General features: G+C 42.1%; 1 protein-coding gene across 1 annotated transcript in view; it reads right to left on the bottom strand.

The window, feature by feature from the left end:
* Positions 1-9,211: 9,211 nt before the first annotated feature.
* Positions 9,212-16,963, bottom strand: part of UVRAG (UV radiation resistance associated) — a 147,806-nt gene continuing 140,054 nt past the window's right edge. Inside the window, exon 15 of the mRNA XM_054015837.1 lies at positions 9,212-13,000. Coding sequence (XP_053871812.1) covers positions 12,298-13,000 — 703 coding nt within the window. The 3' untranslated portion in view covers positions 9,212-12,297. The remainder of the gene's footprint in view (positions 13,001-16,963) is intronic.

Raw genomic sequence — 16,963 nt, forward strand, 5'->3', positions numbered from 1 at the left:
TCGGCGTTCCCGCCGCCAAAGCCGCGGGACCGGCGGATCTCCCGCAGGCATGCCGCCGAAAGCCACCTGCCTGCTGCCCTTACAGCGACCGGCAGGCCACCACCCCCCGCGGCTTGCCGCCCCAAGCACGCACTTGCTGCGCTGGTGCCTGGAGCCACCCGAGCCCAAGCAGAAGTGATGGACCTGCTGCAGGAATTACTGGGTGAAATTCAATAGCCTGTGTTATGCAGGTGATCAGACCAGATGAGTGTAGTAGTCCCTTCTAGCCTTAAAACCTATTACTTTAAAGGTGAGAGGAAAAGTGAGAGTGTGGCAGTTGCAAACTTACAAAACCCATACTTTTATTTCTTTGTTTGAAGTGGAGCAGAGAGTCAGCTAAATGGAGACAGAACAATGTTTCAATGCCTCTTGGCCTTTCCTCGGCGTCACATGCTTGTAAAGTATGTGTCATGTCTCCTTCTACTAGCTGGTCAACACAGAGGTTAACAGTCTAGCTAATGAATTACTCCTTTAGCTCACGTGATAGAAACCTCTGGTGCAGAGCTCAAGCCTTGGTGAGGATTTGCTGCATTCACAGAAATTGAAGAGAGAATTTTAGAATAGTTTGGTTTTGCTGGTTAAAGTCCATCACGTGCTCAGTGAAAGAGTGTGTTGTTACAAAGGCAGGCTGCAAACCACCATCCAGTGAATGCATTTTCTAGAAATCTCTCTCTATGGTTCTGGGAAAATAGCATGAGGCATACTGGTAGTAGGGCAAAGTAGTTCAACTAGTGGAACTCGAAGGATGGTGGGGTGAAGAGCTCCTGTGGAATCTGTTGGAACCGTTCCCTGAGAAAATGAGTGGGAAAAAATACCTACCCAATACAACCTGGTTCATTCTAAAAGCAAGATAATTGCTCTTCTGAAGTCTTTGTCGCAAGCCCCATGGACAGCACACCTATGATAGGGAAGGCTGTGCAGTATGCAGCGAGGAAATCACCTCCACCTTCCCTTTAAATTTGGTGACAGCATTTCAACAAGAGACTTCCAAAAGCCTCGACTCCAGCACATCATTGTTTTTGACCCCTTCGAGGGTACAGACATACATACCTCTGAACCTGCCATGGCCCAGATGCAGAAAGTAATGCATGAAAAACATTCTAAGTGAAGCACAGAAAATGATTCACACAGCAGACTTACAATGTAGTGGGACCCCTTCCTTCAGCACAAATGGCTCTTTATAATCTCACTGACACAATTCTCCCTTTCTGATGGAAATAACTTCCAGTAATGACAGCGAGGGGTCGCCAGCTGTGTGCAAAATGTGGGTGACTTTAGAAAGGAGGGATACTTGGCAAATATGCTTGAATGGTGTATGTTTGTGGTGTGGAGAATTCCCAAGGGACTTTTCATAGTACAATCAGCAATTAGAAAATGAAAGAACTCTCCTACTTGGTTCTTCAGGGAAGTGGAGATCCTTTTCCATTTAACAAATCATGGATTGGAGGGAAGACTGGGGAAATCAGTGCACTGAAAGCACAATCCAGCGCCTTCCAAATCAGAATGCCAAGAGAGGTAATCAGGGTTCTGGGAAACACAGACTGTGTGAAATAAACGAGAGCTACTGTCCCTCCTCTCCACCTTTAAATCTGTGCAATACTTGCACACACACACACACACACACACACACACACACACACACAGACACTCAAATGCAAGTTTGCTTCCAGAACGACATGTAATTCCAGCACCACAGCTGAGATTTGATTCCATTACTAAGCCATCTCATCACACCTTTTCCTCCCACATAACACCAACCCTAGGCAATCACAGCCAGACCATAAAACGAGTCCTAGAGTTCTTCAGGGGAAGGATCAGCTCAGCATTCGCTGCCGCAATTTGTCCGTAGTGAGAATGTGAAAAAAATATTAAAGCGGCACACCAGCGATTAATTTTAGAGGTGAAGTAACAGAACACCAAAGCTGTACAGCTGCTGGGAAATACAGCGGAAGATGTGGGGATGTCTTTCCATGAAGTGTCTGATTTCACAATTCAGTGTTATGGGAGGGCATACATGAAATGCTGGTGCTGGGTTCTAAAAAAAGGAGCTGGACGATTTTGATCGCTAACATCTGTCACTATACAAGCTCAAGCCTCGTTACCGTGGCCCGAAAGCCATGGTTACAGGAACCATTTTCAAAAACAGTTTGTGCTAATTTGGTTTCAACGCCGGGAAGCTAAGTCATTGGCATCATTTTAAGCACTCTGTAAAGAGTGGATGGAGTAAGAGGAATCCTGAAAGATTAGTGCAAGAGCTATAATGGGAAGTCATCAGGGCATTTGTAACATGCTAGGCACATCCTCCATTCCACATGTCGGTACACGAGCGCACCATGAGCCTGACTCTGGAAATTTTTAGTAAGCACTGTCCGTTGGTCTGCATATGCTCAGTGGAACTCTTTGCGCTCTGAACAGAGGGCATAAAGCATGGTGCGGACCCAACATCTCTCCAGTTCCTTTTCTGACTGCCAACGTAGAGATGGTCCACAGCAGAGGGGATGCAGGACGAACAGTGGAATACACATAGGGACCACACATCTTGAAGAACCTCCACGTATGGAGGTGCATGAAGCCATGTGGCCGAGAAGAGAAAAGCAAATCCTGACTGTGGCCCGATGTTTGAGGGAGACCTGTTTTAGTCATGTCATGATGTCCTGGAATCTCTTGATGGGGAGATAAGCTCTCACTGTAGTCAAATCCAAAGTTGCTCTTCTGAAGTCTATAGATCTCATGAGGTCAGAGTAGACTTTTTGTGGTTGACACAAATTCCCAGGGAAGATATAAGACAGAGTAGGAATGTTGTTGCCAACTGGACTTCCGTGCTGGATGTGCCCATCTGAAGCCAGTTGTTGAGATATGGCAAGACGGTGCAACCATTTTGTCTCATCCAAGCTGCCACTACTGAAAAGACTTTGGTGAACAGCCTGGTTGCTGTGGCTAGTCTGACTGGGAAGAATTCTGAATTGGAAGTGGTCCTGCCCAATGAAGAATCAGGAACTTTCTGTGGGATGGGTGAATATATGAAAATAAGCATCTTGTGTCAAGGGTCATGAACCAAGTCCCCTCTTCCTGAAAGAAGATTATTGATGCCAACATTACCATGCAGAATTTTAATTTTTGGATCAATACATTCAGTTGGCATCTGCCACTGGATTTTTTGGGGTCCAAGAAATAAAGGGAGTAGAACCCCTTCCTTCCCTGATGTTGAGGGGGCACCCATTCTATGTCCCCTTTCCAGAAAAGAGAATTTACCGTGACACAAAATGTCCTTGTGAGAGTGGTCCCTGAAAAGGTGTCAGAAAGGGGGTTTGTGGGGGGGAGGCAAGATAAACTCAATTGCATAGCCATGGCGGATGATGTCTAGTACTTACTTGCCTGTAGTTATTGCTCTCCAGTTGAGAGCAAAGTGGGTAAGGCGGCCACCAAACATGGGGGAAGTAATAAGGAATGGCATTGATGTCGGTATGCGGTCCTCGAACGTGCCATCAAAATAACCCCTTGGATGGTGAGTGGGGTTAGGTGACAGTTGTAGAGGTAGAAGAAGTCTTTTGCTTCTTACATGGGGGTTCATATGAGCGGTGATGATAGAATGCCTTAAGCTGGTCTGGGTCTAAAGGGTTGCTTATGAGGTTTCCTCTTCAGGCCCGGGGAGTAAATGCCTAGTGATCATAAGGTTGTTCTGGAGTCTTTTAGAATGTGCAAAGACTGATGAGTCTTGAAGTGACACTTTGGCCACTAGCCTGCCTTCATCAATCAGGGCTTGGCACGGAGCCCTGTCCTCCTGGGAAAGTCTGTCTTTAAAATCTTAAATTTGGTGTAATTAAGGAAATCATATTTTGCTAACAATGTCTGGTAGTTAGAGACTCTGAACTGCAGGCTAAACTATGAGAAGACTTTCCTACCCAAGAGATCAAGTCATTTAATGCCCTTGTCAGTTGGGGTAGTCTTAGAGTACTTTTCTCTAGCCACTTGCAACAATGGGGCACCTGGCATTGGCCACTGTCGGAAGACAGGATAGTGGGCTAGATGGACCTTTGATCTGACCCAGTATGGCCATTCTTATTTTCACTAAGAAGTTGGGTGCTGGATGGCTGAATACAAATTCTGCCCCTTTAGCTGGTATGAAATATCATTTCTCCACTCTCCTTGAAGTAGGGGTTCCAGGATAGCTTGGTTAACTGGAAGGGCTGCTCAAAAGGCCAGAGGGCTAGAGATTGTCCAAAAGGCCCTGTTGAGTGTCTTGGACCTCTCTGAGGTTTCTACAGCCCAGTTGCCACCTTCCACAACAAATCCTAGTACTACTTGAGATCATTAGGACGACGGTAGGATGATGGAGCAACAGCCTCATCCCTGAAAGGGACAACTTACCAGTCAGAATCAGCTTAATCTCTTCCTCCTCTGCAAATTCTGATGAAGCTGGTTGGTATCAGCTGAGAGGAGGGACAGTATGATTCCCACATAGATCCCAGGCATCTGCTGTATGGATCTCATGGGCCCCAGTAAGACCAGAGGAGGAGGACCCCAAGGCACCAGACACCAGTGATCCCCTGCATAGCTGTATTTGGAAGGAGGCAGGCTGTTCCAATACCTTCCTTGGTCTCCGACCGACTTGTTTCTCTTGGGTGGGGGAGGAACCTCATTACACGCATCAGATTCACTTGACTAAATGATAGGCTCCTGTTCTACTGGCGGCACCGACGGAACTGGTGGGAGGATGTTAGATGTAAATGTAGTAGGAGGTGATATTCTTCCCTCAAGATGGTTTCCCCAGATGTAGGGTTGTCTCTAGGAAGAGCCTGACTTGATAACAGGGAGATGTGGGTAGGACAAAGTGAAGATATCCTCCATCGATGTAAAGGTTTGGGTCCTCCCTGGTGTTTGGGGGGCTCATGGGAGGGTATCAGTGGATCCAAGTCACCCAAAGGCTAGTGTTCAGGAGATGCCACACAGAGAATGTTGAAGCCATCAGATGGGATCCCAGCATTGAACTCCCAGATGGAACTACTGGGTACTGCTCCTTAGGTTTGAAGGGTAGAGCCAGAGCCAGTACCATTGGATCTCTCTTTTGTGCCTTTCCTTCTTGGACAGAAGGTTTATGCAGGCCTACTTTTCTAGGACCCATGCAAGAGAGCCCACCCGACTTTGACTGAGTTAGGGAGGGATCCTGTCTCTTAAGGGCAGACCTGGACAGAGATTTGTCCTTATGACTATGTTCACGTCCCCTACTCTCATAAAAAAGAGTTTCTTAGGCTTGAGAGATTTTTTTGCCTTGACTGAAGATCTCATGCTTGGAGGGGCACTGCTCACAGTCCGAGGACGATGTACAGGTGCAGGGGGCCTCCCCATCTTGAATCTGAATGAGGTCTCATAGTCTGCTCTGTCTGGTGCTTCTGCAAATAGAGCTCTTGTTTCTCACAAGTTCAGAGAGGGAAGGAATGGCAGATACTGCACTTGGTGGCAATATGAGCTTCCACCAGGAAACAGAGGTAGCACTGGTGGCTGCCACTAGCAGAAAAGGAACTGGAGCAGGGGGGAGAGTTCTTGAACCCCAGAACCATTGGCATAGCCCCTCTTTGGAGGGCAGGGAGTAACTAAACTAATATGCTGACCATAAAAACAATACAAACACTAAAATACTAAGCTATTAAGTTATTTACAAATTGCATTCACAGGTTTAAAGAAGAGGAAAATCAAATGGACACACAATTCTGACTCTACCATGTGGTGGTAAGAAGGAACTGGAGAGGCGTTGGTCTACACTTCCCTTTATGCCCTAGGTTCAGAGCATGAAGAGTTCTTCTGTGCATGTGCGGATCAATGGACACTGCTTACTAAAAATTTCGGGACTGAGGTGCATGGTGCACATGAGTACCCTCATGTGGAATACACACAGCGACCATCACTCGAAGAACATTGGCTTCATATGAAATTGGAAATCAGGTGCAGAGTTTTATGGACAATGTTTATGTTTTGAAAGACCTCATGCTCCATTTTACCATCAGGATCTATTCCCACATGCAGGTCAACCTGTTCTCCATGCTGATGACATGGTTACTCATTGCCAGCCATCCCTACTGATTGCACATTCAAAATACATGGCTCCTCTCCAACGTGTGATCCAATTAGCTGGATTACTTTAGAACCTGAACTGGTTTGTTATTAGATATAGTATTTTCAGATAGAAGTTCTCTCTCTGCCTTGAATTCCATATTTGTAGAGGTCTGTTCATCCCAGCATCAAGTGCCATGATAGTTGAGAATGAGCCTAGAAAAATGAGTTATAATAATTTATGGTTTACACATAATTTCACTTTGACATTCAGATTTGAGCAAGTAATTTGATTTGTAGTTGCTTTTAATAGACACATGAAATAGAAGACCATGCAAGACAACTGAAAACATTGACTTAAACAGTTATAGATTTTGCTTTCCTTTCAGGTGACATCATGGAAAGATATTACCGCCTTCAGTGACATTTATTGATGGGTATTACTGCTTTCCCTGAGCTCAGGGAAAGGGTATTACTGGCACAATCAACACCACACTTAACAGCAAAAAACCACCCCTTCTGACAGGTATGTTATGGGAATATAATGGCTAGCTACTATAATTGCACAATCCTTTTGGTGCCCAGAGCCAGCACATGTCCCGTTGCTAGCAGGTGGCTGTATGATGAAAATCCTGAATGCTGTTGCCAAGGGTCTAAAATCCATAGTTAGAGAAACATTATATTTACTCCCAATCCACCCCAGCCAAAGAAACTAAAGAAACAGGCTGAAATTGTTTCAATTACAGTTGGTAATCAATACAGTTGTTCAGTGTCAGCTCAAAACCTGCCGCTACAGCCATCAGCTCCTCACAAAATACCTCCCCCTGCTAGAAGTCTAGCTGCTCAGCTTCCAAGGCTAATGAGAACACCGAGATGGCGATGTTAAACATTCCCCTTCACTAAAATGCTAGATTAAATCTTGTGAGACTATTTCCTTCTTGGAAGAGTGGAAAATCTCTGCTTTGTGCACTTAGGGAAACCTGTGCCAGATCAGGAAGGTTAAAGGTCCTTGCTCCACTTCATCAGGAACTGGCTTAAGACTGACCGAACTTATTTCTGATGCCCCTCTGCAAGTCAGACTTCTAGAAATTAGTTTAATTTGCTCTGGATATTATAATAAAAAAAATAAAAAAATAAAAAAAGGGAGGCTGTGTAAAGGGAAGGAAATGTTTACCTGTTATCTGAGACAATTCAGACTAGATAGGTATTTTTATTCAAGCGCCAATTAAAGTGACTTTTTGAATAGAATATTACTAGAAATGGTCAGTTGAATGTCTAAAAAACACCTGGAATCAAGACAAGAAGAAAATTGGACTGAAAATTAACAGGCAAATTCATCCCCAATACTACTGTTTAGTGAGAGGATGAGTTTCACCCACAATATGTAGGTTGACATATTGCATCTAAAGACCAGTTATTTACAAGTGGAGGGAACTGTCTTTAAATTAAAAATTCTCTGTTTTATAAAACAAGATGTGTCACTTTTTACAATATGCATAGTCCTCTAGGTACCAAGAGAATCAGAAATCTCCCGATCACACACACAGTGGTTTCCAATCTTATTTCACCAGAACCAAGTTAGCAATATGAAAGTGACTCTTATCCATCTTAGTGGCTTTAAACAGGTAGCCATCACCATTCTATCTAGGGTGACCAGACGTCCAGTTTTTATAGGGACAGTCCCGATTTTTGGGTCTTTTTCTTACATAGGCTCCTATTACCCCCCACCCGTCCCAATTCTTCTATCTAAGGAGTAAAATAGAGTTTCAAGAGTTCATGGGGTTTTTGGCTTTTTCGTTTCTCTTTGGCAAAAGGTGTTTGGCGTATGTTGTTGTTGGGCTGATTTGCTTATTTCAGGTGTTTAACTTATTTTTCTTGGGGTGGGGGGAGGAGGAGGTTGAGTTTAGGTAGACGTTGCCAGTGTTGAGTGTCATTCTTTCTATGGCGGAAAAGCTTTTTCAAATAGGAATGTTGTGCAGTTTCCTACTGATAGTTGGCCTCTGAATTTTCCTAGTCTCCTTGGAAAGCTCGCTCCATACCCTTAACCAAGAACGTTTTGTTCCCAATTCCCATGTGCTTTGTGATCTGTCTTGTCTCAGAGGAGCACAACTGCTGATGCAGTTCATAGATCAAAATTCAGTTTAATGTAGATGGGACTTGATCCATTAAATGTTTTAAAAATGAGAACCTAGAACTTAAATTGCCATGTGAAGTCAACTGGGAGCCAGTGAAGCATGGGTTTGATGTCCTCACAGTGGCCTAGAGGACCCTGCTAAGATCTGTTCCCCCTTGTGCTAGCTTACTATATGCATGTAGTGCCTATGAGCAGCTGTCCAAGAAAGTATCAGAGGGGTAGCCGTGTTAGTCTGGATCTGTAAAAAGCGACAAAGAGTCCTGTGGCACCTTATAGACTAACAGACATATTGGAGCATATATATTACTGGATTTCTGATTCAGAAGCCATTTCTCACACTCCAGATTCCCTCAAGCCCACCTTTGCCTGGGGTCTTGGCATTTTATCTTCTGCTTGGACAAGGGAAGAAACGTCTTCTGCACTACTGTTGAAGCATAGAGGGTCGCTTTGGTTCTTCATATTACACTGCCTCCCACCCACAGTGCCCTGGGTCACGGTCACTCCCTTTTAGGGGTTGCAGTGGTGGTCTCTTGTTTGACTGGAAGGTAAGCTCCGTCAACAGACATATTGCTTATTAGCTTGGATCACAGAAGGTGCTGGAAGACTAGCAACGCCTCCCTTATGAACGAACATGACGTTTTCACAATCCGCAAAGCTCTGCCTATCCAGCTGCCGGAGAGCAGCACAATGAGATGTGGCTCTGTTATTCCAGCTGTGTACCATCTCTTTGCGAGGAGGGTGAAAAAGTGATGCAGTGCCATCTCGTGAAATAAAATTCAGATCAAATGAGACAAGATGATGTTTTCTTAAACTAAGTCTGCTTTCAGATTATTCATATTCAATATATTATTCATACGTGGGGCTGAGGAATTGAAAGCCAAGAAATTTTATTGAGCGAGAACATTGGATTCAAATGTCATCCCAACACGCAATTTGAAGCAATGTGCAGATTAAAATAATCATCCAGTAAAGAAACCACACACTTAACTCTTCAGATAAATACTAACCAATTTTATTTTATAAATACAGATGCAGAGATTTTTTGCAATTACCAATGGAACTTTAACATGCCATTTATTATGGGATATTTTATTTTGTTTTAGTTATTTAAAGTACCTGGCTAGGCAAGGATAAGCCAACACACTTATGCTTGCTATAAAAATAGAGCTGGACACAAATCTTCCAAAACTAATATTCTGAGAAATCTTAGGAATTTCTAGTGGGGGAAGAAAATGCAATGAAACATTTTCACTTGAAAACGCTTGCAGACTTAACAGTGTGTCCGCTGTGCAGAAACTAAAAGGCTTTTGGCAACTAAAATGCACAGTGATATATCATCCGAATTTACAGTTTACCTCCACTCCTCCGACCCCAAGATTTTTTTTAATTCCGTAATTTACAAGGCAAACTGTAAAAAAGCCACGAGGTGGTGGCTTGTGCAATATTTTTGCCTTATAATGGCAAAAATAAATTTGTCAATGCTTTGATAAGCCCCAAGACACTGTTTTAGGTAGAACGTTATAAAAACTTGGTGGCAATTTAAGGTGTAGGTGTGCTGAAAGGATTCATTATTGAAGAAAGTGGGTAAAGCAAACTTGTGCAACAAACATGCAGACTCAAGAATAGCTGTACTGTGACATACGCATTATAATTACAGGGGTCAACAGTGGTTCATTAGAAGAGTTTTTATAAACTCCAGAAACACTGGGTTAAAAGAGCAACACAACACAACATATGGGAAGACAACTATTGGGCTTCATTTGGTTGTGTGGAACCTGAGATAATCAATTTGAAAATAATGCAAAAAGTATTTAAAGTCACATTGATGTTCTATGAACCCCATTTAATACATTGTCCAATTGCTTTGAGTCAAATGGTGCTTGTGTAAGGGACATAATTTTACAACTCTTCTTTGGGTAGATTTAGAGACACCACAGCACAGACTATATTGTACTCCCAAATATAATGACTTCCTCATTTATGTACTGTATGTATCAGTAGAAGTGCTCATATATAAAAAATAAAAATCAAATTCCACCCTCAAATGTGCATGAGTGACTCCTAATGCCATTAATGCTCAGACTGGAGGTTGTAGTGGTTCTGCTATCTCTCTCTCTGCGAGCAGAAAAAAGGAAGAAGGTAAGATGAAGTCATTAGCACGAAGCATCCCACCACTTTGTTCTCATCTGAAGTGCAGAAAGACTTCAATGGGAATTCTGTGCATTCAAATTTGGCTCTCATTATGCTATCCATAGGGTTTAGTAAAAAAAAATATTTTGTAAGTTTTCCCCACGCATAGTAATAGTGCTTTAAAACAGCTGTTAGTTACCCTATGGAAATACACACAATTTTTTTGGAATGCAAAGGAATTTTTCATGATGTTAGAACTGAAGCACCATTTTCTAGGGCCAATGGGACCCAATTCCACAAGGTACTTAAAGCATGTGCTCAACTTTAGGCATTTGAGCAGTCCCACTGAGTTAAATGGAATATGTTCATGCTTGACGTTAGACACGTGCTTAATACCTTGGCCTTAATTTCTGAATGCCTGTTTTTAATGTTTCTTGCAATATCCTAAAAATAGATGAAATGCTGTAGAAAGGCTAGGTTAACTAATGCAGTTATAAATAAGCTTTTGAAACTTTTAATGAAAATATAAATAGGATTTCAATATACTCATTAAGGTATTACATAGAAAATGCAGCTACTAGACTGCAACTATGTATATATTGTATCTCACACTCAATGTGTTGGTTTGTCAACCTACAATGTTTAGATTACACATATCCACAGTTTAAATTAATTTAGGTTTACCTTATGGTAAAGTTAGAAAGTAACAGACTCACTTACTGGTTCAAGAGAAAGATTAAAGTGGGAAAGTAAAATCAGGCATGATGAAGTAAATTAAACTTTTATTCTGCTATATATATATATTGATATCTGAGAGCTCACAACTGAGCCCAAATTCTTGGGTATACAATATAGAAAGCAAGAACAATGAAATCCGAACTCAGACAAATACCAGGAAATCACAAGCAGGCTGCAAAATCTGTTTTTCCATTAGTGCAGTTGTAAACACATGTGCCAGTGGTAAACTACCTATCTACAATCAAACTGCATAACAGGCCCAATGTACTGATTGCACAGAGTCTGGATTACTTGAGAGTGTCCATGAAATCCATCACAGCACCTTGATGTCTGAAAGCAAGACATCGCATAAAACAAATGATAGGTGGAACCTGCTAATATAATGCATTTTTTAGGCTTTTGCCTCTGGTGTAATAGTTCTATTTTAATCCTAACCCGGGAGTGGGGCAATTTTCATTGGTTAGATTAACATGACTGTTGAAGAATAGTAAAGTTATTTAGCCCTCACGGTTTCCACCTGGAAACTTTGCCTGCTGGTAGTAGCAGTGAGTGTCGGAGGGGAGGGAATTGGTGTGGGTATCTCATTTAGATGCTTATAAAAAGATGCATGTTTCTCTGGTACGTTTACACCAGGCTTTAAAGAACAGAAAACCCATCGGTGCAATCTTAAAATGTTAAGGATTGCAAAATTCAACAGAATAAGACGCTGTTCAAAAGTAGCAAGTTCATGGTATTTCTGTAACACTGACTACATTGCTCAAGAGAAACTATATATTGGAGAAGGTAAAAATATAATGACTGCTGGTCTTACCATAGATATACTTTTAAATTAACCTTTTCCCCTCAAAAGATGAAAATAAAATATAACTAAATAATAACGAAAGCAGACAAAGATTCATACAAGGGCCTGATTGGCACTAAAATCTCTTTCAAAGAAAGTATTTAGAATGGACTCTGGTACCTGAAAAACAGCTTATAAATACCAGACAAAGAAAGGACTGGAAGCAGAGTCAAAGTTTACCTGGACAGTGAATATACCATGATCCTTTGTTATCACTCTCAGTTACAAAATTCATTTTCCAACACCAAAGGAACAGCTTTAATCATTTTTCCATAATTAACCCAAAGGATTAGAAGTGCAACTTTATCTTCATTTCAGATTGCTGATATCACCGTGGTACCGTCCACTACCGAATTCCTGTTGAAGCTTACTTGTCCGAACTTTTGCGCGGTCTGCGAAAGCTGGACATGTTTTCGTTCAGTGCATAGATCCTTCGGGAGAACTCCTCAAACTCCCCTAGAACTTGATCATCACATTCCACTGCTACAGCATGATCCACCGGGATGCAGTTAAAGGCTTCTAGCTGATCTCCGGTGCTGAATCCTGTTGCTTCCATCCCAATTATTTCCTCTGCTTGCTCGACGGTGCAACAAAGGTCAGTGCTGAGGGGAGGATAGAACTCGCATGGCTGCTCACTGCTTGCACTGCCAGTGCATTCACTAGGCAGAAATGTTCCATTTATTGCACTAGTACGTCCCAGGAAAGACTCCTGCGGGTCTTGGACATTATTCAGACTCCCATTTTCTGCATTTAAACTGTCACACAAATCCTCTCCTTTTTTGTTGGTTTCTTTTGGGAAGTCCATGGAGGTATCTAAGGATGAGGTTAGCGATCCAGATTTTTTATCCGACTCTTCTACAAGGGCTGCAATGGCAACAGGCTGTGCTAATGCAGAGTTATAACTAGGAGGGGGGGTTTTGTACTGTAGTCTTTCATTCTCTGAGCTGGCCCGTTCCCGGTGTCCCTTATCTGGGGAAGAAGGCCCAGTAGATAAGCCAACATCCAAGCCCCCGAAGGTAGAACTTTGTCTCTTTGGAACTGGAATTGCACTAGAAATATGATGCCGATCACTATAAAAAAAAGATAAGAATGACAAAATCACCATCAATGTGTGATCACAGCACAAAAGGTTATAGCCAGAAGAGCATCAGTTCAGGACTATGACAAACTAATTACTACTGAGCTCGGACAACCTATTACTTGAGGACTCCCAGAGCAAAACCAGCAAGTTTGGTCCTCGAGCGCTGGCACCCAAAATGTATCACTTAACGCTGTACACTGTAGAAGCCATCCCAAGTTATAACTTCACTGACAAAACTAAAAGCTCAGCTGGGGTATATGTAGAAAACTTCCACTGTCAAAGTCAACCAACCAAGAAACTATCATGTTACATTGATTCATACAGTTACCTTAACGTAAAGTTTTCATTCTCATCATGAAGTCCTCCAATAAGCAATCACCGCAGTTGCAAGCACTAATTCAACTAGAAGCTCCCAAAAGCATGGCCTATTGCGAGATTTCAGGAGGCATTGCACAGGATCTTGACGGTTATAAAATTAACCTGCGCTAGCAGTATAAGGGCTTGTAAACGCTACAGAGAAACTATGGCCATCAGAACTCTAAGTAATGTTGTTGCTAGCAAAAAGACAGCATCAGTTCCTGACCAGCAAAGACAGAAATGAGTACCAGTGAGCCAGACTATGGATTAAAATCAGTTTACATGTTACTCTACTCCACAGTAAGTTTTTGAAAAGTGATTTGTAAAATGCTTCAATTATCTGTATTTATTTTTTACGTGAAATGAACACCAGCAACACAGCCTTCAGAAGCAAATTTATGATAGCAATAAGCAAATATGGCGGTGGTTAATGGTGGGAATGCTGCCCATGAGGAAACTGAAGTCAGCAACTCCGTTCAGATTTGTTGGCAAAGAGCCATTATTTGGTAAACTGTTTGATTACTAAAGCTCTTGGTATATAGAGAACACATTTCACTTCCAGGTAACCAATTCCAATACAGCCATTACCAATCCCCTGAACAACTCAATCCCCTAACATTGTTGGCACATGTGGCCTCCAAAAATCAGTCAAGTTTGAACAATACTCTCCTTTCCATTCAAGGGCTGATGCGCTTTGTTATTTCCATGCTTACTGTGGAGAGTACACAGCACTGTTCACTCAAACTCAAGTTGCTTTACAAAGAAAAGTAAGAATTCCCGCCTGGAGAAAATGTGGCATGGAGAGAGAAATTTCTTGTCCAAAGCCATAGAGGGTCATGACAGAGCTGGGAACAAAACCCATGTTTCCCAGGTCCCAGGCCAGTGCCTTTTCTTCTGGACCTCAATGCTGCTTCGAGCCTCCCTTACTGCAAGCTTTTTTGAACACACCTTTCATTAAGTTTCCATTTATAAATTGTTTACAAACAGTTAATAAATGATTAATAGATGTTATACACATCTTACAGAGTAGCATGTGTTCTAGAGGGGTTCAGCATACCAGGGGATGGCATTATAGATGATCATAAGCAACCCCTACTGACCTGTTGGACTCCAGCGATTAGCTATTAGTTAAAACAGCAACGGTGGCAGTACCATTGCTAATGAAGTTAATCTGAGGTGTGATTATTGCTAGTTGAACCATTTAACAGCCCTTTACATTATCGATTTGTAAATGGAACCTTCATACAAAGTGCAACCCTTTTTTAAAAAAAACGGTGTGGCGAAGACTGCAATCAGGCTGTATACTTTAGTCAAGTGTACAAGGAGTAATCTGTTCCACTTTTTTTTTTTTCTTACTCCTTTTAGCTTTGGATTCAGTAAACAACCACCAAATACTCAGCACTAAGTAGAAGATATTAGGTTCCTCAAATCCTAATAAAAAGTCTTCCTTTCCTTCATTTCCTCTGGGTTTGAAGAGCCTTCCCTGTGAGATGTGAGCCTTAGTCTGAGAAACAAAGAAACAGAGGGGAAGAACTGACTGCTGTGTTTTCAGGAAGTTTCACGCCACCCATTTAAAAAATATAGTCAAATAGTTTTTATATAAAGCATTTTGCTCTGCACGAAGCTATAACATGTTTTATGGCTAAGTTACATATCTTAGAGATTTACTCTGAGCCCTGAGGGTTTATGAAGCCTCACAAGGCCAGACCACATTTCTTAAAGCATTCCTTGGCAAACTGTTTGGAGCCAAAGGAAAGGGGCATGCCATTTTGAAGTTGTTTATGTGAAGTAATATTCTCATCTCATAAATAAATAGCTATAAAAGACAGTCAGATCTGACTGCTCATTCATTGTTTAACTGCAAGGATCTGTCTGGTCATTTAAGCAATAGCAGCTACTTTTTAGTATAAAATGACTGCTTACGCATTGATAAATTAGACAATACTGTCTTCTGCCTGTTTCTAGACATACTGGATAACTACATGGTAGAACAAATCATTTCCTTCATGCATCTGGTGAATGGTCCCTTCTTAATAAGAAGTTGCATCCTTTGCCCAACAGATCTAGCAGCACACACGACTTGACCTGAATGGGGGGAGTTGGAACTCTGAATGTTGGCTGCCCAGTGGGGGGCTGGGCAGGAAAGAGCCAATGCCCCACCTGAAGTGGGCAGAGCACAGGGGAATAGACTTTCCTAGTCTGCTGCCCCTGCCATGGGAGTTGCTGGAAGAGGCCCATCTGCCTGTTGGGAGGAAGAGGTAGACAGAGCCTGGCCTTCTAACATCAGTCTTGATGGTGAACAAGAAAGCTTCACAATTGCAGCACCATTTGCCTAGTGAAGTAGGAATTTGGGCACAGCTACACTTGTGGCACTTTGTCATCTGGTTGCCCTACGAGGAGCCTACGGCATTTGTCTTCAGCAGAGTCAGAAGTTGAACAGAAGAAAATGCAGGAGCCAGTCTGTACAGGGAACTCACTCAGCTGCGTGGGGAGAAGAGACATGGAAGGCAGTGATTTGTCACTCAGTCTAACAGTTCAAACTGCAGAAAGAAACTCACTAGTCCAGACGATCAAAAGCATCAGGGCAGGACCAAAAATATGTGCACCATTGTTATTTAAACAGCCCAAGAGTATGCCATGTGACTCCCTGCACATGGCTTATAATCTCACTTCACAAAGGGGCAAAAAATCCCAGGAACAATGTTCCAAAATGACTTTGTGGAGTCTGGATGAAGACAGAGTGACCATTGTGTAGAATGGGCTTTTCAGGGCTTGAACGATTTGATAAGTCTGCCTTCTCCATCACTAAATATAGACACAATCTATTTTAAATGGTGGTGATTTAAAAAAACCATGCCAGAGGAGGGGGGGGGGGGGGAAATCATTCACATGCAGCCCAGCACTAATCCTCTTTCAACCTCAAGCGCAAATCTTATTCCCTTCTCTCCACAAAAAGGTAGGCCACTCCATGAATTGATTCCAACATTAAATTTCTTCTGTAAAATTCAAAGATGAAATCATTCTCCTTGGGTTCTATAACAACGTCAGGGGTCAATAGTCAAACAAGAATCTCTTCCTGCTAGTTGGAACCCCAGGAGAACCACATTGTCCAAAGAAGGGGGAAAAAATACTGCTTCAGACCAAAAAGAGCTAGACCAGCAACTGTGGAACTAAGCCAAAATATTCAAACAAAATAAGGCATGCCTCTTACAGCAGAAGGAAAAAACACTGCAAGATAGGACATATATTTTAGAAAATTTGTTCGTGCTAGGACACAATGATGGCAGCTGCATAAACAGACATGCCACATTAGTGAATAAAGGGTCAGAAACAAGTTTACCAGAAGAAGTTTTTTGGGTTTGTTCTTTTTTAAACCATGGAACACATTTATAAGACAAGACTTTTTAACTGACATGCGATAAAAAGGTTGTTCATTGGCAAAAATAAGGAACTTCCTTTCCTTGCAAATAGGTCAAGTGTGAAGATAGAAATGTACACTAAATGATCTTAACAGTCTAATGAAGCAGCAATGCAAAATTAATTTCTAATGATTACAAAGTTACTTCGCATTTCTTTAGAATTTGAGTATTCACAG

The sequence above is a fragment of the Malaclemys terrapin genome, chromosome 1 (genome assembly GCF_027887155.1).
Source record: "Malaclemys terrapin pileata isolate rMalTer1 chromosome 1, rMalTer1.hap1, whole genome shotgun sequence".
In the NCBI taxonomy this organism is placed as follows: domain Eukaryota; kingdom Metazoa; phylum Chordata; order Testudines; family Emydidae; genus Malaclemys; species Malaclemys terrapin.